The following is an 18867-nucleotide window of genomic DNA, read 5'->3' as shown; positions in this document are numbered from 1 at the left end:
CTTAACACTTTTTTTTTTTAAAAAAAGGTAAGTGTAATTTTCAAATACATCATTACACACTGGGTCAACAAAGTAATCACAATGCTACCTAAAAACTTCCTCAGATGTGGTTATCCCTCTAAGCCCTTCACTTTCTCCATTCCCTTTTGGTGACAAATGCTGGTCTTAAATTTTAACGAGCAAAAACAACAAACTCGGGAACTGGATTCTCCCTCTCTTTAGCAAGGAGAGGGAATAAAACCGTGTAAGTCACAAATAAAGGTGTTGCTAAAAGCAAAACCTCAGCAGCAATTTCCTTAAGGCATGCTCCTTTCTTCCTCCTGTACCTAACAGGATATATTACTCACCTCAAATCTACCTCCTCCTTCCTGAAGAGACAGCTCAGTCCAGAACATCATACACTTCTCCCAATTTAACTGTTTTTTAATATATATATTATAATAAAGTTATATCCCTTTATACAATATATATATTGTATAAGTAGGGGCATAGCGAGCAGATCGAGGGACGTGATCGTTCCCCTCTATTTGACATTGGTGAGGCCTCATCTGGAGTACTGTGTCCAGTTTTGGGCCCCACACTACAAGAAGGATGTGGATAAATTGGAGAGAGTCCAGCGAAGGGCAACAAAAATGATTAGGGGACTGGAACACATGAGTTATGAGGAGAGGCTGAGGGAGCTGGGATTGTTTAGCCTGCAGAAGAGAAGAATGAGGGGGGATTTGATAGCTGCTTTCAACTACCTGAAAGGGGGTTCCAAAGAGGATGGCTCTAGACTGTTCTCAATGGTAGCAGATGACAGAACGAGGAGTAATGGTCTCAAGTTGCAGTGGGGGAGGTTTAGATTGGATATTAGGAAAAACTTTTTCACTAAGAGGGTGGTGAAACACTGGAATGCGTTACCTAGGGAGGTGGTAGAATCTCCTTCCTTAGAGGTTTTTAAGGTCAGGCTTGACAAAGCCCTGGCTGGGATGATTTAACTGGGAATTGGTCCTGCTTTGAGCAGGGGGTTGGACTAGATGACCTTCTGGGGTCCCTTCCAACCCTGATATTCTATGATTCTATGATCCCATGTATTTGCAGAATAAGGGACTTATACCCACCCCCCAACAAGTTTTAATTTACTGTTTTTACTTAAGCAATAAAATGATAGCTATACAAAACTCTAGCGAAGGGTGCCAAGAGGGAGAGAATGGCTTTCTGAAACAGCAGAGCAAAACTTAAGAAAAAATCTTTAAATAACTAACGTATATATTTATCTTTAATATTTTAATTATAGGCAAATAATTCAACTGATTGTCTTTTTTCTCAATACGGTTTTATAGGCTTTTTTTTTTTCTTTTTAGAAAAAATGTGTAGGCCTTACATCAGGCTGTTTTAGAGTCCTAATTTGTGTACAGAATGATATATTATGACTTTTCCTTTCAGCTCATGCCTGAAAAGGCATAATAGGTATGACAATCTCAGAAGCACATACTGATCACATTTTAGCTCGATTAGGTTGCTCGTCTGGTTTCGACTCACAAAAAGCAATGAAATTCACAATTAATTTTTACTCCCGTCACAGTTAATACCATATGAGCCACAATGGCTCAACTGAGCACAGTAAATGACAGCAAAAAGATTAAGTTCTGAGCCTCTTCTCAAGGAGGACTAGTTTTCTAGCAACTTTAAATTGTCTCGTTTATGTAGGTTTACATCAAATCCATAACCTTTTAATATTCTGTGTGTTAAATAAGGTTTGATGGACTGTTATAGTAGACAAGTTTGGTTATACAGAACTAGCATTTAAAATATTCTAACTGAATTACAGTAGTTAACAGTATATTTTATATCCCATAAAAAATACCATTAAATTTAAGATGTTAGTGTGAATTCTAAATCACATCCAAATAAACCAGCTAGCCTGAATAGGAAACATCAGGCAATAAAAGAGATATTGATAGCTTTACTGCAATACTCTTCACAGCTCTAATCTGACTGAAGCATGAAAAGATTGTCTTCTGTTCTCCATATGCTATAGCATTAAAGGCATAAAGTTATACATACTAAGAAATAACTAAAGAATTCTTAGTACCTTTTTCTGCTTCCACTATTAACCTCCCATGCACCCACCCAAAGCAAAAACAGATTTACAATAATACTAGACAGATCAGACATGGCTTTTAAAATATGGTGTGTTTCGTCATTTTTTGAGGAGTGAGGAAAAAAAGTATGAAGAACATGACAATATCTGTAGATAAGAAATATTTATCCTATGCAATGTCTAAGTCAAAGCTAGTTCAAGACAAGTACATGGTCATCTGCCAGCCAGGAAAAAAAAAAAGCATATTCAATTAAAATGAACAAGTCCCACTGTTGTCATGAGACACTACAAAATACTGAAGATACTGAGCTGACATGAAAATATGAGGGTTGGCTGCATTCAACAGAAACTGCTTACTATTATTTTGTACTAACACATTATGAAGATATATATCCTAACAGAAATACGATAGAGCAACCATAGCATTTTGCTTCTTAAAAAATATTTTTGTACTTTAAATGCTGAAATGTCACAATCCACAAACTCTGAAGATATCTGATGGGGGAGGACGGGTTCCTAAGGAACTCATTACAGATGGAACTCAGCAGTCTTAACCATGTAATTTTCAGGTTCAGCTAAAATGTCTGCTGGCATATGGAAAATAAAACCATTATATTCATTTCAGTAAAAGTCCTGTTGCAGTCATTTTTATAAAAGTAACAGAGAATTTCATTATTTATTACTTACCGAGTCCTAAAAGATCAATAGTAGGTTCTGGTGTTTTTTTCGGACTTGCTTTAGGCTCTAATTGCTGATCCTCTTTCTTCTGAGGCTTTAGAAAGAAAAATATTCACACTCATAAATAAGTTTTAAGATATATGGTACAAGGCTTCTTTAATAGGAATAAGGATTTTAAGATTTCTTGAATACATCACAAATAAAATTTGTTTTCTAGACTAACTTTCCATATTGAAGTCTGATTACAGAATCTGTTTCCTAATGAGAATAAAGTACATGTGGAGGAGATGTGAAAGGAAAAAAAACTGAAACATACCCTTATTCTTTCACCAGTTTTATGAAAATTCTAAAAACAATATTAACTACAGGATTATTTACTGGGTTTAGGACACTTCTAATATTTAAAAACTGCAGTGAAAAGTATAATATTAAAAAACTAATGGTTAATCATTTACTGTTAGGAATCACCGTTACTGAGTAAAAGAATGATTCACTCATTTTGCCCAAGTTATTTATAGACTAATTTTATTAGACCAAATTAATTATATAGTTTTCCCTGTGTGGAAAAAAGCGCCAGGTTTGTAAGCTTTTAAAAAGTTGAAAATAAGAAAAATTGGGGAGTGGAGGAGGTTATGAGACTTGTAAAGAAACACATTTGACATCCCTGTTGGAAGAGATTATTATTCAAACGGCAGACTTTTCAGCTGCTAGCGAGTGTGGAGGTGGCATTTGGGTCTGCAAAAACCCACGTTCATAGGCACGCTTAATTTGATAGATTTAGAAACAAAGAATCCTACCTCCCCCCCCACTTAAAAAATGAGACTCCTAGTCTTTTTCTTGCAGAGACCCTTGAAAATGTAAACTGATCTAAATAGAGCATGAGGTTTGACAGTCTGTCACATCCTAAAGATTACAGGTTGCTTACATTTCCTCCCCTAACAATTACTCAGGGTTCACTATTGGAATGTATAAAGACCTGGACCATAAGTCCCTCAATTTCTGGAAGGATCACAAGTTAGTTTGCAGCAGCTGGATGTAGTGATACACAGGCTGTCATTAATGCCACTGCAAATTCTTCTAATACATATTTTAGGATAGTATTTTTTCCTATATTCATCCCAACAGTGTATATAGTTAAATCTTTTTTTCTGTTGCCCAGTGAGTATGACCTCTGGCAAGGAGAGGCTGCTCAATAGCACAGCTGGCAGAGTGGTCTAATTGCAGACTAGGCATAGGGCTGAGAACCAATGTATCCTGCATTTTAATCCTGGCTTTAACAAATGCCCTCTGTGGCTTTGGTCAAGTCACTGAGCCTTTCCACATGAGGGCTTTCCTAGAATTTCCTAGGAAATTTGCAGAGGTGCACATGAAATTACAAGCCCGTTAGCAAGAATTTTTAATCAATCTGTAAACTCAGGGGTTGTACTGTATGACTGGAGAATTGCTAACATAGTTCCTATTTTTAAGAAAGGGGAAAAAAGCGATCCGGGTAACTACAGGCCTGTTAGTTTGACATCTGTAGTATGCAAGGTCTTGGAAAAAATTATGAAGGAGAATGTTAAGGACATTGAGGTCAATGGTAATTGGGACAAATACAACATGGTTTTACAAAAGGTAGATCGTGTCAAACCAACCTGATCTCCTCCTTTGAGAAGGTAACAGATTTTTTAGACAAAGGGAACGCAGTGGATCTAATTTACCTCCATTTCAGTAAGGCATTTGATACGGTTCCACATGGGGAATTATTAGCTAAATTGGAAAAAATGGGCATCAATATGAAAATTGAAAGGTGGATAAGGAACTGGTTGAAGGGGAGACTACAGCGGGTCACACTGAACGGTGAACTGTCAGACTGGAAGGAGGTTACTAGTGGAGTTCCTCAGGGATCGGTTTTGGGATGAATCTTATTTAATCTTTTTATTACTGACCTTGGCACAAAAAGCAGGAATGTGCTAATAAAGTTTGTGGATGACACAAAGCTGGAAGGTATTGCCAATACAGAGAAGGACCGGGATATCATACAGGAAGATCTGGGTGACCTTGAAACTGGAGTAATAGTAATAGGATGAAATTTAATAGTGAAAAGTGCATGGTCATGCATTTAGGGATTAATAACAAGAATTTCTGTTATAAACTGGGGACACATTACTTGGAAGTAACAGAAGAGGAGAAGGACCTCGGAGTATTGGTTGATCACAGGATGACTATGAGCCGCCAATGTGATATGGCAGTGAAAAAAGCTAATGCGGTCTTTGGAGGCATCAGGCGAAGTATTTCCAGTAGAGATAAAGAGGTGTTATACAAGGCACTGGTGAGACCTCATCTGGAATATTGTGTGCACTTGTGGTCTCCCATATTCAAGAAGGATGAATTCAAACTCAAACAGGTATAGAGAAGGGATACTAGGATGGTCTGAGGAATGGAAAACATGTCTTACGAAAGGAGACTCAATGAGCTTGGCTTGTTTAGCCTAACCAAAAGAAGGCTGAGAGGAGATATGATTGCTCTCTATAAATATATCAGAGGGATAAATACCATGGAGGGAGAGGAATTATTCAAGCTCAGTACCAATGTGGACACAAGAACAAATAGATATAAACTGGCCATCAGGAAGTTTAGACTTGAAATTAGATGAAGGTTTCTAATCATCAGAGGAGTGAAGATCTGGAACAGCCTTTCAAGGGAAGCAGTGGGGGCAAAAGACAGATCTGGCTTCAAGACAAAGCTTGATAAATTTATGGAGGAGATGATAGGATGAGATAGCCTAATTTCGGCAATTAATTGATCTTCAACTATTAGCAGTAGATATGTCCAATGGCCTGTGATGGGATGTTAGATGGGGTGGGATCTGAGTTACTACAGAGAATTCTTTCCTGGGTATCTGGCTGGTGAGTCTTTCCCACATGCTCAGGGTTTAGCTGATTTGGGGTCGGGAAGGAATTTTCCCCCAGGGCAGATTGGCAGAGGCCATGGGGGTTTTTCGCCTTCCTCTGCAGCATGGGGCACAGGTCACTTGCTGGATGATTCTCTGCACCTTGAAGTCTTTAAACCACGATTTGAGGACTTCAATAGCTCAGATGTAAGTTAGGGGTTTGTTACAGGAGTGGTTGAGTGAGATTCCATGTCCTGCGTTGTGCAGGAGGTCAGACTAGATAATCATGATGGTCCCTTCTGACCTTAAAGTCTGATTCTGTGTACTCATACAAATGTCCTTAATCTAGACAATCCTTTATGTTCCCTATGTACAAAAAGGAGATGAACAGGAAGAGGGCTACAACAAAGTTAACGTTTGTGAAGTAAGTTAGTTTGGATAAAATTCATCATTGTATTCTAACAACCCTCCAGTGGCTGGGGGTCCTGCAGACTACAAATACCCAGTTTATTTAGACAAGTATCCCTTGAAAAAGTATGTATAGAAATGCTTACATTGAGTATAGACCCCAGACTAACAGGTGGGCTGTAGTTAGAGGAGACGTAAAGATCTCCACCCCACTAAAGAATAGCGTTCATATCAGACCAACATTTTTTTAAAAATATGTCAAACTTACATATAAACCTACTTTTATCTGCAGTTGTATTTATAAAAATCTAGTTAGTATTGAATTTAAAAAAATCATAACCTAATTAATATTGAAAAGTAAAATTATGAACAGCAAGGATTCAAAGAAAAATCTAATGACAGAAGAAAAAGGGCTCCCACAACTGAGTATATTTTCAATGAAATTTAAATTAGAGCTAGAAATATTCATCACAATTAACCATAAATGTTTCACGAAAGGTGCATAAATTATTAATTACAAAAAATTATAAACACCTGGATTTTTTTCACCTGCTTTAAGGAACACTATGGTCTGTCATGGGTCACTGCAGCTGACAGAAGAAATGCAGTTGACATGTTGCTTGTGTTATAACCTTAATATTTTTAAAAAAGCATTGACTGCTTTTCTCAACATATACCAACTGTTTTGAAAATAAAGCTAGGTTAAAATTGCACTAAACGTGCAAAATTTTCATTGCCTCAAATTAGGCTGATTATCAGGAATCTGAAAACAGCATTTTGAAACGCATTAATGCATGACAGGGTTAGTCTCAAACGCAACCCTACCATGTGTTCATAAAAAGCAAAGCACTGACTTGCATTCATTAGTAAGCACTAGACAGATGGAATTTAAATAATATTCCCCTTTGCTTAAAAACATTGATTATTACAGGAAATTAATCTCATTACTTTAAAAATACAGTAAGAATATTTTATCGAGTCAATTTTTTTTGGTCAAATAATGTTTTAATTATATGACTCTGTTTGCTTCATAAGATCTTTTATTACACATATAAATAGGCCAGATCAGGAACTGGTAGTAAAAAGAGTTTACAAGAAAAACTAACACAAATGATAAACCCCAAATCAGGAACTGATGTGTTTTCAATTTCTCTTGGGAATACTGTACAACATGATCAAACTTCCCCACCGACTACAACAAAAAAAATCAGTGGCATTTTACCGTGGAACAATATGTACTGTACAGAATTTATATGTATATGTACTGTTGTGAACTTATGCTTTTTTTTTTTTTGCAAGTTGTGATATTTGGTGTTTTACTTAAATCCCCAATTCCAGGAGACATTTGATTATGTGACAATCTTAGCTTTCAACTAAATTTCTAGTTCTCGTGGTTGCAGAGAAAAACTCAAAAATGTAACCCAAAGACACTTTAAAGACTCAAATCAGAAGGCAAATATCCCACCCCCCAATTTATTATTTTTAAATCTCATGACTTTTTTAATGTTTCTGGTTGGCCATATTGTGTGTGCTTTTTCTCACATTCTATTACAAGCAATAAATCCTTGCTCTTCATGCACTGCATTAAATCTCTTAAAAGTTGTTTCAAACGAATTTTGGCAGTGCTCTTTTCCTTAAGTAAATTTTTCACTAAATGAACAAAATTTTGATTGATAATTTAGTGAAAAAATATTTACAAGATTGTGGGAAAAGCTGACAAAGAACCTTAAACATTAAATGTAAAAAAGTATTTGCAGAAAACATTTGAACAGTTAATGCTGAAATGTCCTGCAGCTTTTAAAGGATTTATTCATTTTTCAAAACAAAGAAGGATAAACCCTTCTAAATATCAAACAATATAAAGGAAAATAATTTGATGAAAATGAGATTTTATAGGAACAGAGGAAAGCACATCCATTAGGTCTTTTCTACTTCAAATAAATTTGTTGTTTTACAAGCATTCTAAGGGATTAGAACATTTTTTGAACACTTCATATCCAGAAGCAAGAAGGATGCAACTGGTTTACGCACATTCAATTTGGAGTAGATTATACTTAGCTCTACCAATAAATTTGGTTTAAGCCAGTGTTTCCCAAACTTGGCACGCTGCTTGTTCAGGGAAAGCCCCTGGCAGGCCGGGTCGGTTTGTTTACCTGCCGCGTCCACAGGTTCACCACTGCAGGCCAATGGGGGCTGCAGGAAGTGGTGGCTGGTACGTCCCAAGTTTGGGAAACACTGGCCTAAGCAATTTCAGCCTGTACCAGTTTAGTGTCACAGCATGGATGCAAACCAGCTGAAACAGTTAAATTTATCTTTCCACTTCTGTCCACAGTGAACTAGTGGCCTACCAAAAGCTCTCAGAATCCACTATTTCTAAGCATTGTGCCTGGCACCGTGGTTTTATAGATTTTTTCTTCTTAAAATAGATTTTGTGAAAGATTTTTCCGTAGAAAAGATTTGGAAGATGCAACCAATGAATGTTAGACAAATTGATTTCAGTGGATCTGTACCAATTTACACCACCTGAGAAGGACCACAGAAATTTCTCACATTTAAATGTGGGGTTGTTTGTATAAATCAGGCAAAATGCCTAAACTTCAGTTAGTTGTATCTTTCAAGCATGAAAGCAGAAGTCATCTTACTGAAATTATATATTTTGCAGTAATTCCACAACAAGGTGCAATCAGGAAATCCTTTGGTACAGAGTTCACTCTGTTCCTGCTGCCTAAGGGACACCACATCCAACTTTTCCCAGGACTACCAGGAAACTATTGGGAATGGAGGTAAGGAATGGAAGTAAAGTCTGGCTCCCAAGTGAGGTTAGATAAGAATTCATAATTCAGACTGGCCCTTCTATTACCTTTCTTGACATTTTCTGAAGAACTGGGAAGGAGAATACAGGAACTGGGGACAATTTCAAAGAATAGAGAAGACATACTTTCCCAGTGCTCACCTGCATGGGAAATTTGTGAAGACTTTTGATTCTGTGGCTGTGTGGACCGGCAAAAAGACATACATCTGGAGTTCCCAACAGCTGATACAGTTTGAGCTATTTCTTTCCAAGCATGCAAACTTTTGAGCTATATCTTTTGTTCCCCAGTCCTTTTACTCTGTACAGTGCAACAGCTACTATCAAAATATTCCTATTCAAATCAATCTAAATAAATTTTGCAAGTAATATTTCATGAGGCACTATCAAATGCTTTACGAAAATCCAAATGTATTAGATTTACTGCATACTTCTCATGTACTAATTCTGAATTTCTACTAACAGACAGTTGGCAGCCTGATAAGATTTATTCTGTGAAAACCCATGCTGCTCACTGTTTCAATATCCTCCAGATGTGAGAGTGGATCACGTTACTTCTGAATATCAGTACTACATTTGCTTTTCTACAGTTTGTTACTTTCCCACTTTACCAAGCGGTTGGAGAAATCCAGTACATTCTATTTATACAAATATACACTAGTTGCAGTTAGTATATTAATCAAATCACTTAATACCCTATCTTGAAATTTGTTTTGAAAAATTCCAGCATGTTTTCTTTCATTTAAGGAAAATCTAGTCACATTCAAAATGAAATGCCTTAACACTGGAGTGGGTTTATTTAAGTAACATGAAAACCACTCAGTAAGCTTCCATAGTAAGATCATATACAAACCTACCAGTTTACAGAAAGTGAGTTACCCAGATATGCTTGGCAACAATTATTTTTGTTCATGATATTTTAAGCTGATTGTTACATGTATATAAGTCTTTGGAAAATATACTTCAGACCTAATGAATCCATTCTGTATATATGCTAATCAGTTTATGGACAGATTTTTTCCCAGCTTGCTAAAAAAAAGTATTGTGAAGTGTTATTTTACTGTTATTAATTCATTCTGATACAGGTTACTTTCTATTCATTTGAAGCACCACTCAGTCCCCTCTTCACAGCTGTGATATGCAACTGTTCTTCACCAAAGTATATTAACATCTTCTCTTCAATGTAATCTTTATGACAAATAATTTTCTAACCACAGTTTACCACTATTTCATCTAAACAATGCTGTTTGTAATTGACAATATTCACTACATGACTGGAATTAAAATTTTCCACTCAAGATCCTCTTTATCCTTCAATTTACATAAGGCACTATGTTTATCACTTATTTCCATTTTCTGGCCATTCTACTTCCTAGGCAGCAAGTTAAATAAGTGGAAAAATAGTTATTAGGCCAAGATTTTTAAAGGTATTTTGGCATTTTTCCATTTAGTGTTGCAACACCCAACTGACTTAAGACTCCAAGTGTAATTTGCAGAAGTGACTTAGGCACTTTGAGTGACCCTAAATCTGGGATGGGTTTTTAAGTCACTTCTGATAATGAGACTTGGGCTCCTAAGTCAGTTAGGTATTGGAACACTGAACGGGAACAATTACTGAATACCTCAAAATCTGGGTGTTAGCCTTTTGTCTTCAGTGCAGCTATCACAGAATCACAGAAATGGACTGGAAGGGACCTCGAGAGGGGGAAGCCATTTATGTCAATTTTACACCAAAATCATAAAGATACCTGATTAGTACAGAAGTTCCATCCTTGAATAGTCTTGGTTATGTGGGTCTCACACTTGATTTCGCTTTATGAACAGATCTGTCTTGAGAAATGCTAAACACAAATACTCTATGTATGGTATGCACAGAAAGGTATGATAAGAAGAGAAAGCCACAGTGTTATAGGATACATAAGTATTTCATGAATAATGAAGATGCTATATTTAGTTTATAGGTACAGCATGACAATAAGCCCCCATGTTTTGTAACAGACTAATACAGCTTGACAAGCTGACTTGTGAATCCTGCTGCACTAAAATGCTTTTTTGATTTCTAACATTATTAGTCTGGTTAATAACCATTGTGGCAAATATTAGGGATTTTCTAGGTCTTGACTGGTGCTAGATTGTGAAGATACTCTGTGAGAGTTCCTCAAGGAAACACATAGAGCTGGAAGAGAATTTGTGCAGTCTGGCACTACACTACCACTGATGAAAGACTGCATGAGTAAAAGTTTGCTACAATGAACTGTGTACTCATTACTAGGGTTTCGTGTCTGTCATGGAGGTCATAGAAGTCACGGATTCAATTTTGTCAGACAAACGTTTCAAACAAAAATGAAACAACAACAACAAAACCACACAACAGAATTTTCACAAAACAGAACTTCTGTATTCCACACATCTCTGTAGTCATTACAGCTTTTATGCATACTGATTAATGGGCTATTTTGTGGTTGTCACAAACTTTAGCAGTAGTCTTTATTGAGGTAGTAAAATGAGCCTAATGTAATATCCAGGAAGGAGGAGACAAGTTTGAAATACAATATTTTCAGTCAAGTATATTTACTTGGAAGAAGTTTTAGTTGTTATCACAACTGAAAGGCTTGCTTGCATTTGGGCTCAATCAGCCTTTCAGAAAAGGGATACAGGGCTATTTTGGTGGGCAGGATGCAGCTACATTACATTATTCCTTTGTAAACTATCTGAATTCTGCTTTTGGATATAAAATACCAAGCAGAGTAATTGCCACTATTATGAATAATAATTGTAATATCTTTCAGGTTTTTTAGTACTATATTGGCTGCAGTATTTTGTATATTTGTCATATGCATACTGTTAATAATGGTAGTTGTGGCCTATGTTCAAAAGGAAACAGAGAAATCTCTCTCTCTATGCAAACCCACATCTGCAACTGGCATCTCGGTGTCTTGTCAACTTGAAGTGACGATATTTGGAAACAAATCCATCTTCCCCCAAATTCTGTCCTCAATTTCTTGCTTTAATCTGTGTCAACAACTTCATCGTCCATCCTCTCTCCTATTTTTCCCCCCTAATTCCAGTCATCTCTAAATCCTGCCAGTTCTTCTCTCTGAAATCCAGTCTTTTCTCTCTAGCTGTCCTGCTCTCATCATCACTTGTTAATTTAAACTGTGCACTGCTTAGACACCAGTGGTGCAATAAAAACAACATAATAAAGTCTCATGTAGTGACATAGCACAGATGCACTTCAATACACAGAGTTGTGCCTACAGCACCAAAAGCAGTAAATATTCCCTCTTTGAAGTACTTAATACATAAAATCACATTTACATTTCTTATCTGGATCCATTTGTAAATTTTATAAAACACTTTTTAGTACAAATCAAGTTCTCACTTTTGAGTATTTACCATTAAAATTTATGTGACAAATCCTTTATCAAAATGAAAAGATAATAGATTATATAATCTATTCATAATCTGATCTCTCTTTAGCTACTATATTAACTGAAAAATAGTAATGATAAAATGGATTCCACCTACGCTAAATTTTCACTTGATCACAGTATAATTGGTTGGCTTGGATTTACCAAATGCACACTCATGTTCCTGCATATTCGGCAGCAAGTACAATGCTATAAACCTTTATGCAGCCAGTCATTCAGCTTTAAGGTTTTGTCCTAATAAACCAGAAGACATAAAATTCATGTCCTAACAAATGTAGAAAGCAGTCAGCTGTGAGTGGATAAAAATTAGACTATTTTTTTTTAATTAACAAGAATATAGACCTGCTTAGATAAAATAATTTCATAAAATGTAATTCATGCTGAGCAGATGTCTTGTTCAAATTATTAAAATCTTCATTAGTGGCAGCTTCACCAGCCAACATGCTTGTAATTCATAAGACTACTCTCAATATAATTTAATCAAAAATCATTTACTTTCTAACTCCTGCATTTTTGTTCCATTTCCCTGCCATTTTAAATATATGATAGCATAGCTGAAAGCCTAACACTTTTCAGTCTATCCATTTTGGTAAGGAAATTAAATAACCACGTTCAGTGTACTGTTCAAAACACAGTTCCACATAATAACTAAACTAGGCAAATAATCCAGTTCTACGTGAATAAGACTCATCATGCGAATACCATTCTAAAACATTTAAGCACAAATTCATGAGGAATGGATGGAAAATTTTCCATTATCTTAAGTATAAAAACAAAACAATCTGTACATATTTAGTTGCAACACTAATTCAACTAACTGAGTAAAGTTTTACAATTTAACTTGCTATGCCTATGTTGCTTTGTGGGTCTATATTCCTTTTGTGCAGACAGGTGGTTCTTGGGAATTCAACAGCTACCAAAACCGTAGCATTTAAAGTTCTTGCAAAACTTGCCTATAGATAGTTGGTACACATGTCACAATACCCAGTATCAAAAATACAGCACTCAGTGAGATCCCACAGAGTGGGGACTTAAGTACATACAGTAATAGGACTTGAAAACAATTTGCAGAAATGAGCTCTCTTACATCATTCAGAATTGGAGCGTATACGCAGTTTATCTTACTTAGAACCGTGTTTTTCAATCTGTGGTATGCAGACTATGTTTAAGATTTCCAAAGGGGTCCACACGTGTACTAGAAATTTTTTAGTGGTCCGCAAGTGAAAAAAGGTTGAAAACCACTGGCTTGCAGGACAAAAATCTAAAATAACCTACGCTATATTTTGTTCACTCTAGCTCAATAAGAACACAGAAGATTTTGTACAAACTGATGTTACATTTTATTATGTCAAGAATCATGTTTATAAAAAACATCTTAACAGCTTGTACTATTAAGACAATACTATATTGACTCAATCCAATTTAAATGAAAACAATATCTCGCATTAGTTGAACCTAGATAAATCAATAAGTAACTTATTGTGAATTACCCTATTCACTTCTCAAAATCTAGAATTGATTCTACAGGGACTTGTTGGTCCCTTCCATTTGAAAGTGGACTGAGAATTGCTCCTCTGTAGAACTGAATCATTATATTTTCTAATTAAGGAAAATTCCTCTGACAATCAAACTCTACTTTACATTGCATATTTGATGGAGTAATTACCAAAAGCAGCATTACATAAGCCACATAAAAATCAAAATCGTACATGTCTGAATTTAACTAAGAACAAATCAGTGATGGGTTGCCTGCTGGAAATAACACTCCTCTGATGAACTTAACTATTGTTAAGCACCATCTGTGCTGTTTGAGACCAACATATTCAAGACTTCCACAACACCCCAATGAGGCGAGGGAAATACTTGATAGTGTGTACCGTACGAATTGCAGTTCTCATATCAATGGCCTAGTTATGCTCTGTATATTTGCTGTTCTCATTTTGCAGAAAATACTAAAGACAGAGATGCCCCCATATATTTATACACCACATGGTGATAGCCATGCAATAAACCGCAAAGTCATGGGTTAAATACTACTAAATGAGTACTTTCCCAGCATACTGTCCACTCATGCATCAGCTCAATGACTATGTCCAGCATTCTAATCCTTGGATCAGCTTTTAGACAGACAGTTTAAAGAAAGAAACCACCCCCAGAAAGATGCCAGACTTCCTCCCACCAAACAACAGTGGTCTGAAGCAGTGGTTCTCAACCAAGTGCACATGTACCTCTGGGGGTATGCAGAAACCTTCCAGAGTGTACATCAACTCACCTAGATATTTGCCTAGTTTTACAACAGGCTACTGTAGGGAAGCAGAGGATCCTCCTTCTGAGCCAGAGGGGAAGGGACTACTCTCTGCACCTGAGTGGGTGTAGCCGGGCCGGACCGGGAGCCCTCATGCTAGAAGTGAGAGGCAGGACAGGAAGGGTAAGAGGCAGGGCCTCCAGCTTAGTTGAAGAGAATCCAAGGAAGAAGACAGAGGCCTCTTGCCTGCTGCCTATGACCAAACCGAGTAGCCCCCTGTCCCCAGAGGGGACCAAATCCAGAGAGGAGCCTCTGAGTATGCCAGCAGCTGAATATCCCAAGGAGACAACGATCAGCTGTTGTGACCTGTACAGAATGTGCCATGTTTGTCTTTCTTCCACAGGACAGAAGCGACTTTGTCTGTACAAACTGCAAGTTGGTCTCCATATTGGAAGAGAAGGTTCAAGGTCTGGAGAAACAAGTATCAACCCTGCGCTGCATAAGAGAAAATGAATATTTCCCGGACAGACGTCAGGATATGCTTCTACAGGGACAACATTCTGAAGAATCAGAGTAGGATGCACAGCGGGGACAGAAGGACGGTGAAGAAATTTGGCAGGATGTGACCTCCAGAAGAAGAAAGAGGAGCGTCCATGTACCAGCAATGCAGATACAGGTGAGCAACCATTTTCATGTTCTCTCCACAGGTACTAATACGGAGAGTGGACTAGATGATACATGATGATGATAGATGAGGGAAGGAAGCAGAAGGAGACTCCATTGATTGGAAGGCATGAGATGTACTGTCCTAGGGATGGGGGATCCACAACCATCTCTCCCAAGAGAAGGAGGCGGGTGGTGGTGGTGGTCGGGGACTGCCTCCTCAGAGGGACTGAGTCATCTATCTGCCATCCCGACCAGGAAAACCGAGAAGCTTGCTGCTTTCCAGGAGCTAGGATTCACGCTGTGACAGAGAGGATTACCGAGACTCATCAAGCCCTCGGATCGCTACCCCTTCCTGCTTCTCCACGTGGGCACCAATGATACTGCCAAGAACGACCTTCAGCAGATCACTGCAGACTACGCGGCTCTGGGAAAAGGATAAAGGACTTCGAGGCACAAGTGGTCTTCTCGTCCATTCTCTCTGTGGAAGGAAAAGGCCCCGGTAGAGACTGTCGAATCGTGGAAGTCAACGAATGGCTATGCAGGTGGTGTCCAAGAGAAGGCTTTGGATTCTTTGACTATGGGATGGTGTTCCAAGGAGTGCTACGCAGAGATGGGCTCCACCTAACAAAGAGAGGGAAAAGCATCTTAGCAAGCAGGCTGGCTAACCTAGTGAGGAGGGCTTTAACCTAGGTTCACTGGGGGAAGGAGACCAAAACCCTCAGGTAAGTGGGATACTGGGAGGAAGCACAAGAGGGGAAGACTCCTGCCTCATACTGAGAAAGCAGGACGATCAGCAAGTTATCTTAAGCGCCTATATACAAATGCAAGAAGCCTGGGAAACAAGCAGAGAGAACTGGAAGTCCTGGCACAGTCAAGGAATTATGATGTGATTGGAATAACAGAGACTTGGTGGGATAACTCACATGACTGGAGTACTGTCATGGATGGATATAAACTATTCAGGAAGGACAGGCAGGGCAGAAAAGTTGGAGTTGCATTGTATGTGAGAGAACAGTATGACTGTTCAGAGCTCCAGTATGAAACTGCAGAAAAACCTGAGAGTCTCTGGATTAAGTTTAGAATTGTGAGCAACAAGGGTGATGTCGTGGTGGAAGTCTCTATAGACCACCAGACCAGGGGAATGAGGTAGACGAGGCTTTCTTCCGGCAACTAACTGCAGTTACTAGACCGCAGGCCCTGGTTTTCATGGGAGACTTCAATCACCCTGATATCTGCTGGGAGAGCAATACAGAGGTACACAGACAATCCAGGAAGCTTTTGGAAAGTGTAGGGGACAATTTTCTGGTGCAAATGCTGGAGGAACCAACTAGGGGAAGAGCTCTTCTTGACCTGCTGCTCACAAACAGGGAAGAATTAGCAGGGGAAGCAAAAGCAGATGAGAACCTGGGAGCAGTGACCATGATGGTCGAGTTCAGGATCCTGACACAAGGAAGAAAGAGCAGCAGAATATGGACCCTGGACTCAGAAAAGCAGACTAACTCCCTCAGGGAGCTGATGAGCAGGATCCCCTAGGAGAATAACATGAGGGGGAAAGGAGTCCAGGAGAGCTGGCTGTATTTTAAAGAATCCTTATTGAGGTTACAGGGACAAACCATCCCAACGTGTAGAAAGAATAGTAAAAAGTAAATATGGCAGGCGACCAGCTTGGCTTAACACTGAAATCCTTGCTGATCTTCAACACAAAAAAAGAAGCTTACAAGAAGTGGAAGCTTGGACAAATGATCAGGAAGGAGTATAAAAATATTGCTCAGGCATGCAGGAGTGAAATCAGATAGGACACTCACACTTGGAGCTGCAGCTAGCAAGAGATGTTAAGAGTAACAAGAAGGGTTTCTTCAGATATGTTAGCAACAAGAAGTCAGTCAAGGAGTCATCTGGAGTACTGTGTCCAGTTTTGGGCCCCACACTACAAGAAGGATGTGGACAAATTGGAAAGCGTCCAGTGGAGGGCAACAAAAATGATTAAGAGGCTGCAGCACATGACTTATGAGGAGAGGCTGAGGGAACTGGGATTGTTTAGTCTGCGGAAGAGAAGAATGAGGGGGGATTTGATAGCTGCTTTCAACTACCTGAAAGGGGGTTCCAAAGAGGATGGATCTAGACTGTTCTCAGTGGTAACAGATGACAGAACAAGGAGTAATGGTCTCAAGTTGCAGTGGGGAGGTTTAGGTTGGATATTAGGAAAAGCTTTTTCACTAGGAGGGTGGTGAAACACTGGAATGCGTTATCTAGGGAGGTGGTGGAATCTCCTTCCTTAGAGGTTTTTAAGGTCAGCCTTGACAAAGCCCTGGCTGGGATGATTTATTTGAGGATTGACCGTGCTTTGAGCAGAGGGTTGGACTAGATGACCTCCTGAGGTCCCTTCCAACCCTGATATTCTATGATTCTATGACCCCGGGCCCCGGAACACTTCACCGAATTGTGACAGGAAGTAGCCCAGGGAAATCAGACTTTGGTCCAGTTTTGCAGTTGGTGCTCAGGTTGGTGTGTTTCGGTGGGATCCCTGCTGACCCAGTGGCAAAGCTCTCCACCACCCTCAGGGCCCTGTGCTGGGACCTGGTGGAGTAGGGTGGGCTTGGGTCTCCCTATCCCTTGCGGCTGCCCCATCCCTGGGGTGGCCACCTACTCACCTTAGACCAAGAAGCCTGCATTTGTCTGACGTCTGCCTGAGTCAGGACGTTAGGTGAAAAACTGCTTCTTGCTCTGCCCTGCTCAGAAGGCCAGAGCCCTGCAGACTGCCTATTGTTCGGCCCTTCCTGAGCCTGAGCTCCCTAGACTGTTTATCGCCCTGTCCTGTGCCTGGGCTGACCCCACAGTGACCCAGTGAGGTGGAATGGCCTCCCTCTGAGCCTGAGTGGGAGGGAAAACCACCAACCCATTACAACTACACAAAAAGCACTTGCAAAGTCAGTAGAAACTAACATTTCATATAGACAATTACTCATTTATACTGCTCTATACACTGAAAGGTAAGTACAATATTTATATTCCAACTGATTTGTTTTATAATTATATGGCAAAAATGAGAAAGTAAGCAATTTTTCAGTAATAGTGTGCTGTGACACTTTTGTATTTTTATGTCTGATTTTGTAAGCAAATAGTTTAAATGAGGTGAAACCTGGGGTATGGAAGACAAATCAGACTCCTGAAAGGGATACAGTAGTCTGGAAAGGTTGAGCGCCACTGGTCCGAGGTGCCAAGAGGCAATTCAGTCCTGCTAATATCCCCAGATATATCTAGAAAGAGGGACTTGATATCATTGGAAAGCTATGCACATGACCCTCTCTCCTGTTTCTAGACATAATATATTGTGAAATGTATGACAATTACAATATTATGTATGGAAAGTCTACTTTAAATTGTCTTCTAATATTTATTTCTAATCATTTCGCCCTCTGTACAACTGGACTCAGGAACCTAGCTACTTGGATTGAGTGGTACAAAAATAGTACCAATAAAACTTAAAACTTCCCTAAAATGTTTCTAAAAGTTTTTACAAAACAACTAAGTAACCTATACAGAATACATGAAGGTATGATGTACTAAAGGTTTAAATTGTACATGTTTGGGATGATTTGCATAAGACCATAGGAGCTGACATATTGGGTCAGACCATGCTCCATCTTGCCCAGTATCCTGTCTTTGACAGTG

General features: G+C 38.7%; 1 protein-coding gene across 2 annotated transcripts in view; it reads right to left on the bottom strand.

The window, feature by feature from the left end:
- The window catches only part of SMAP1 (small ArfGAP 1), a 227291-nt gene that overhangs the window by 44721 nt on the left and 163703 nt on the right, over positions 1 to 18867 (bottom strand). For both annotated transcript variants that reach the window (XM_048845987.2, XM_048845988.2), the window contains one exon: positions 2774 to 2858. In XM_048845987.2, coding sequence (XP_048701944.1) covers positions 2774 to 2858 — 85 coding nt within the window. The remainder of the gene's footprint in view (positions 1 to 2773; positions 2859 to 18867) is intronic.

The sequence above is a fragment of the Caretta caretta genome, chromosome 3 (genome assembly GCF_965140235.1).
Source record: "Caretta caretta isolate rCarCar2 chromosome 3, rCarCar1.hap1, whole genome shotgun sequence".
NCBI lineage: Eukaryota > Metazoa > Chordata > Testudines > Cheloniidae > Caretta > Caretta caretta.
The sequence above is the reverse complement of the archived record's forward strand: the minus strand, read 5'-3'. Positions and strand labels throughout refer to the sequence as shown.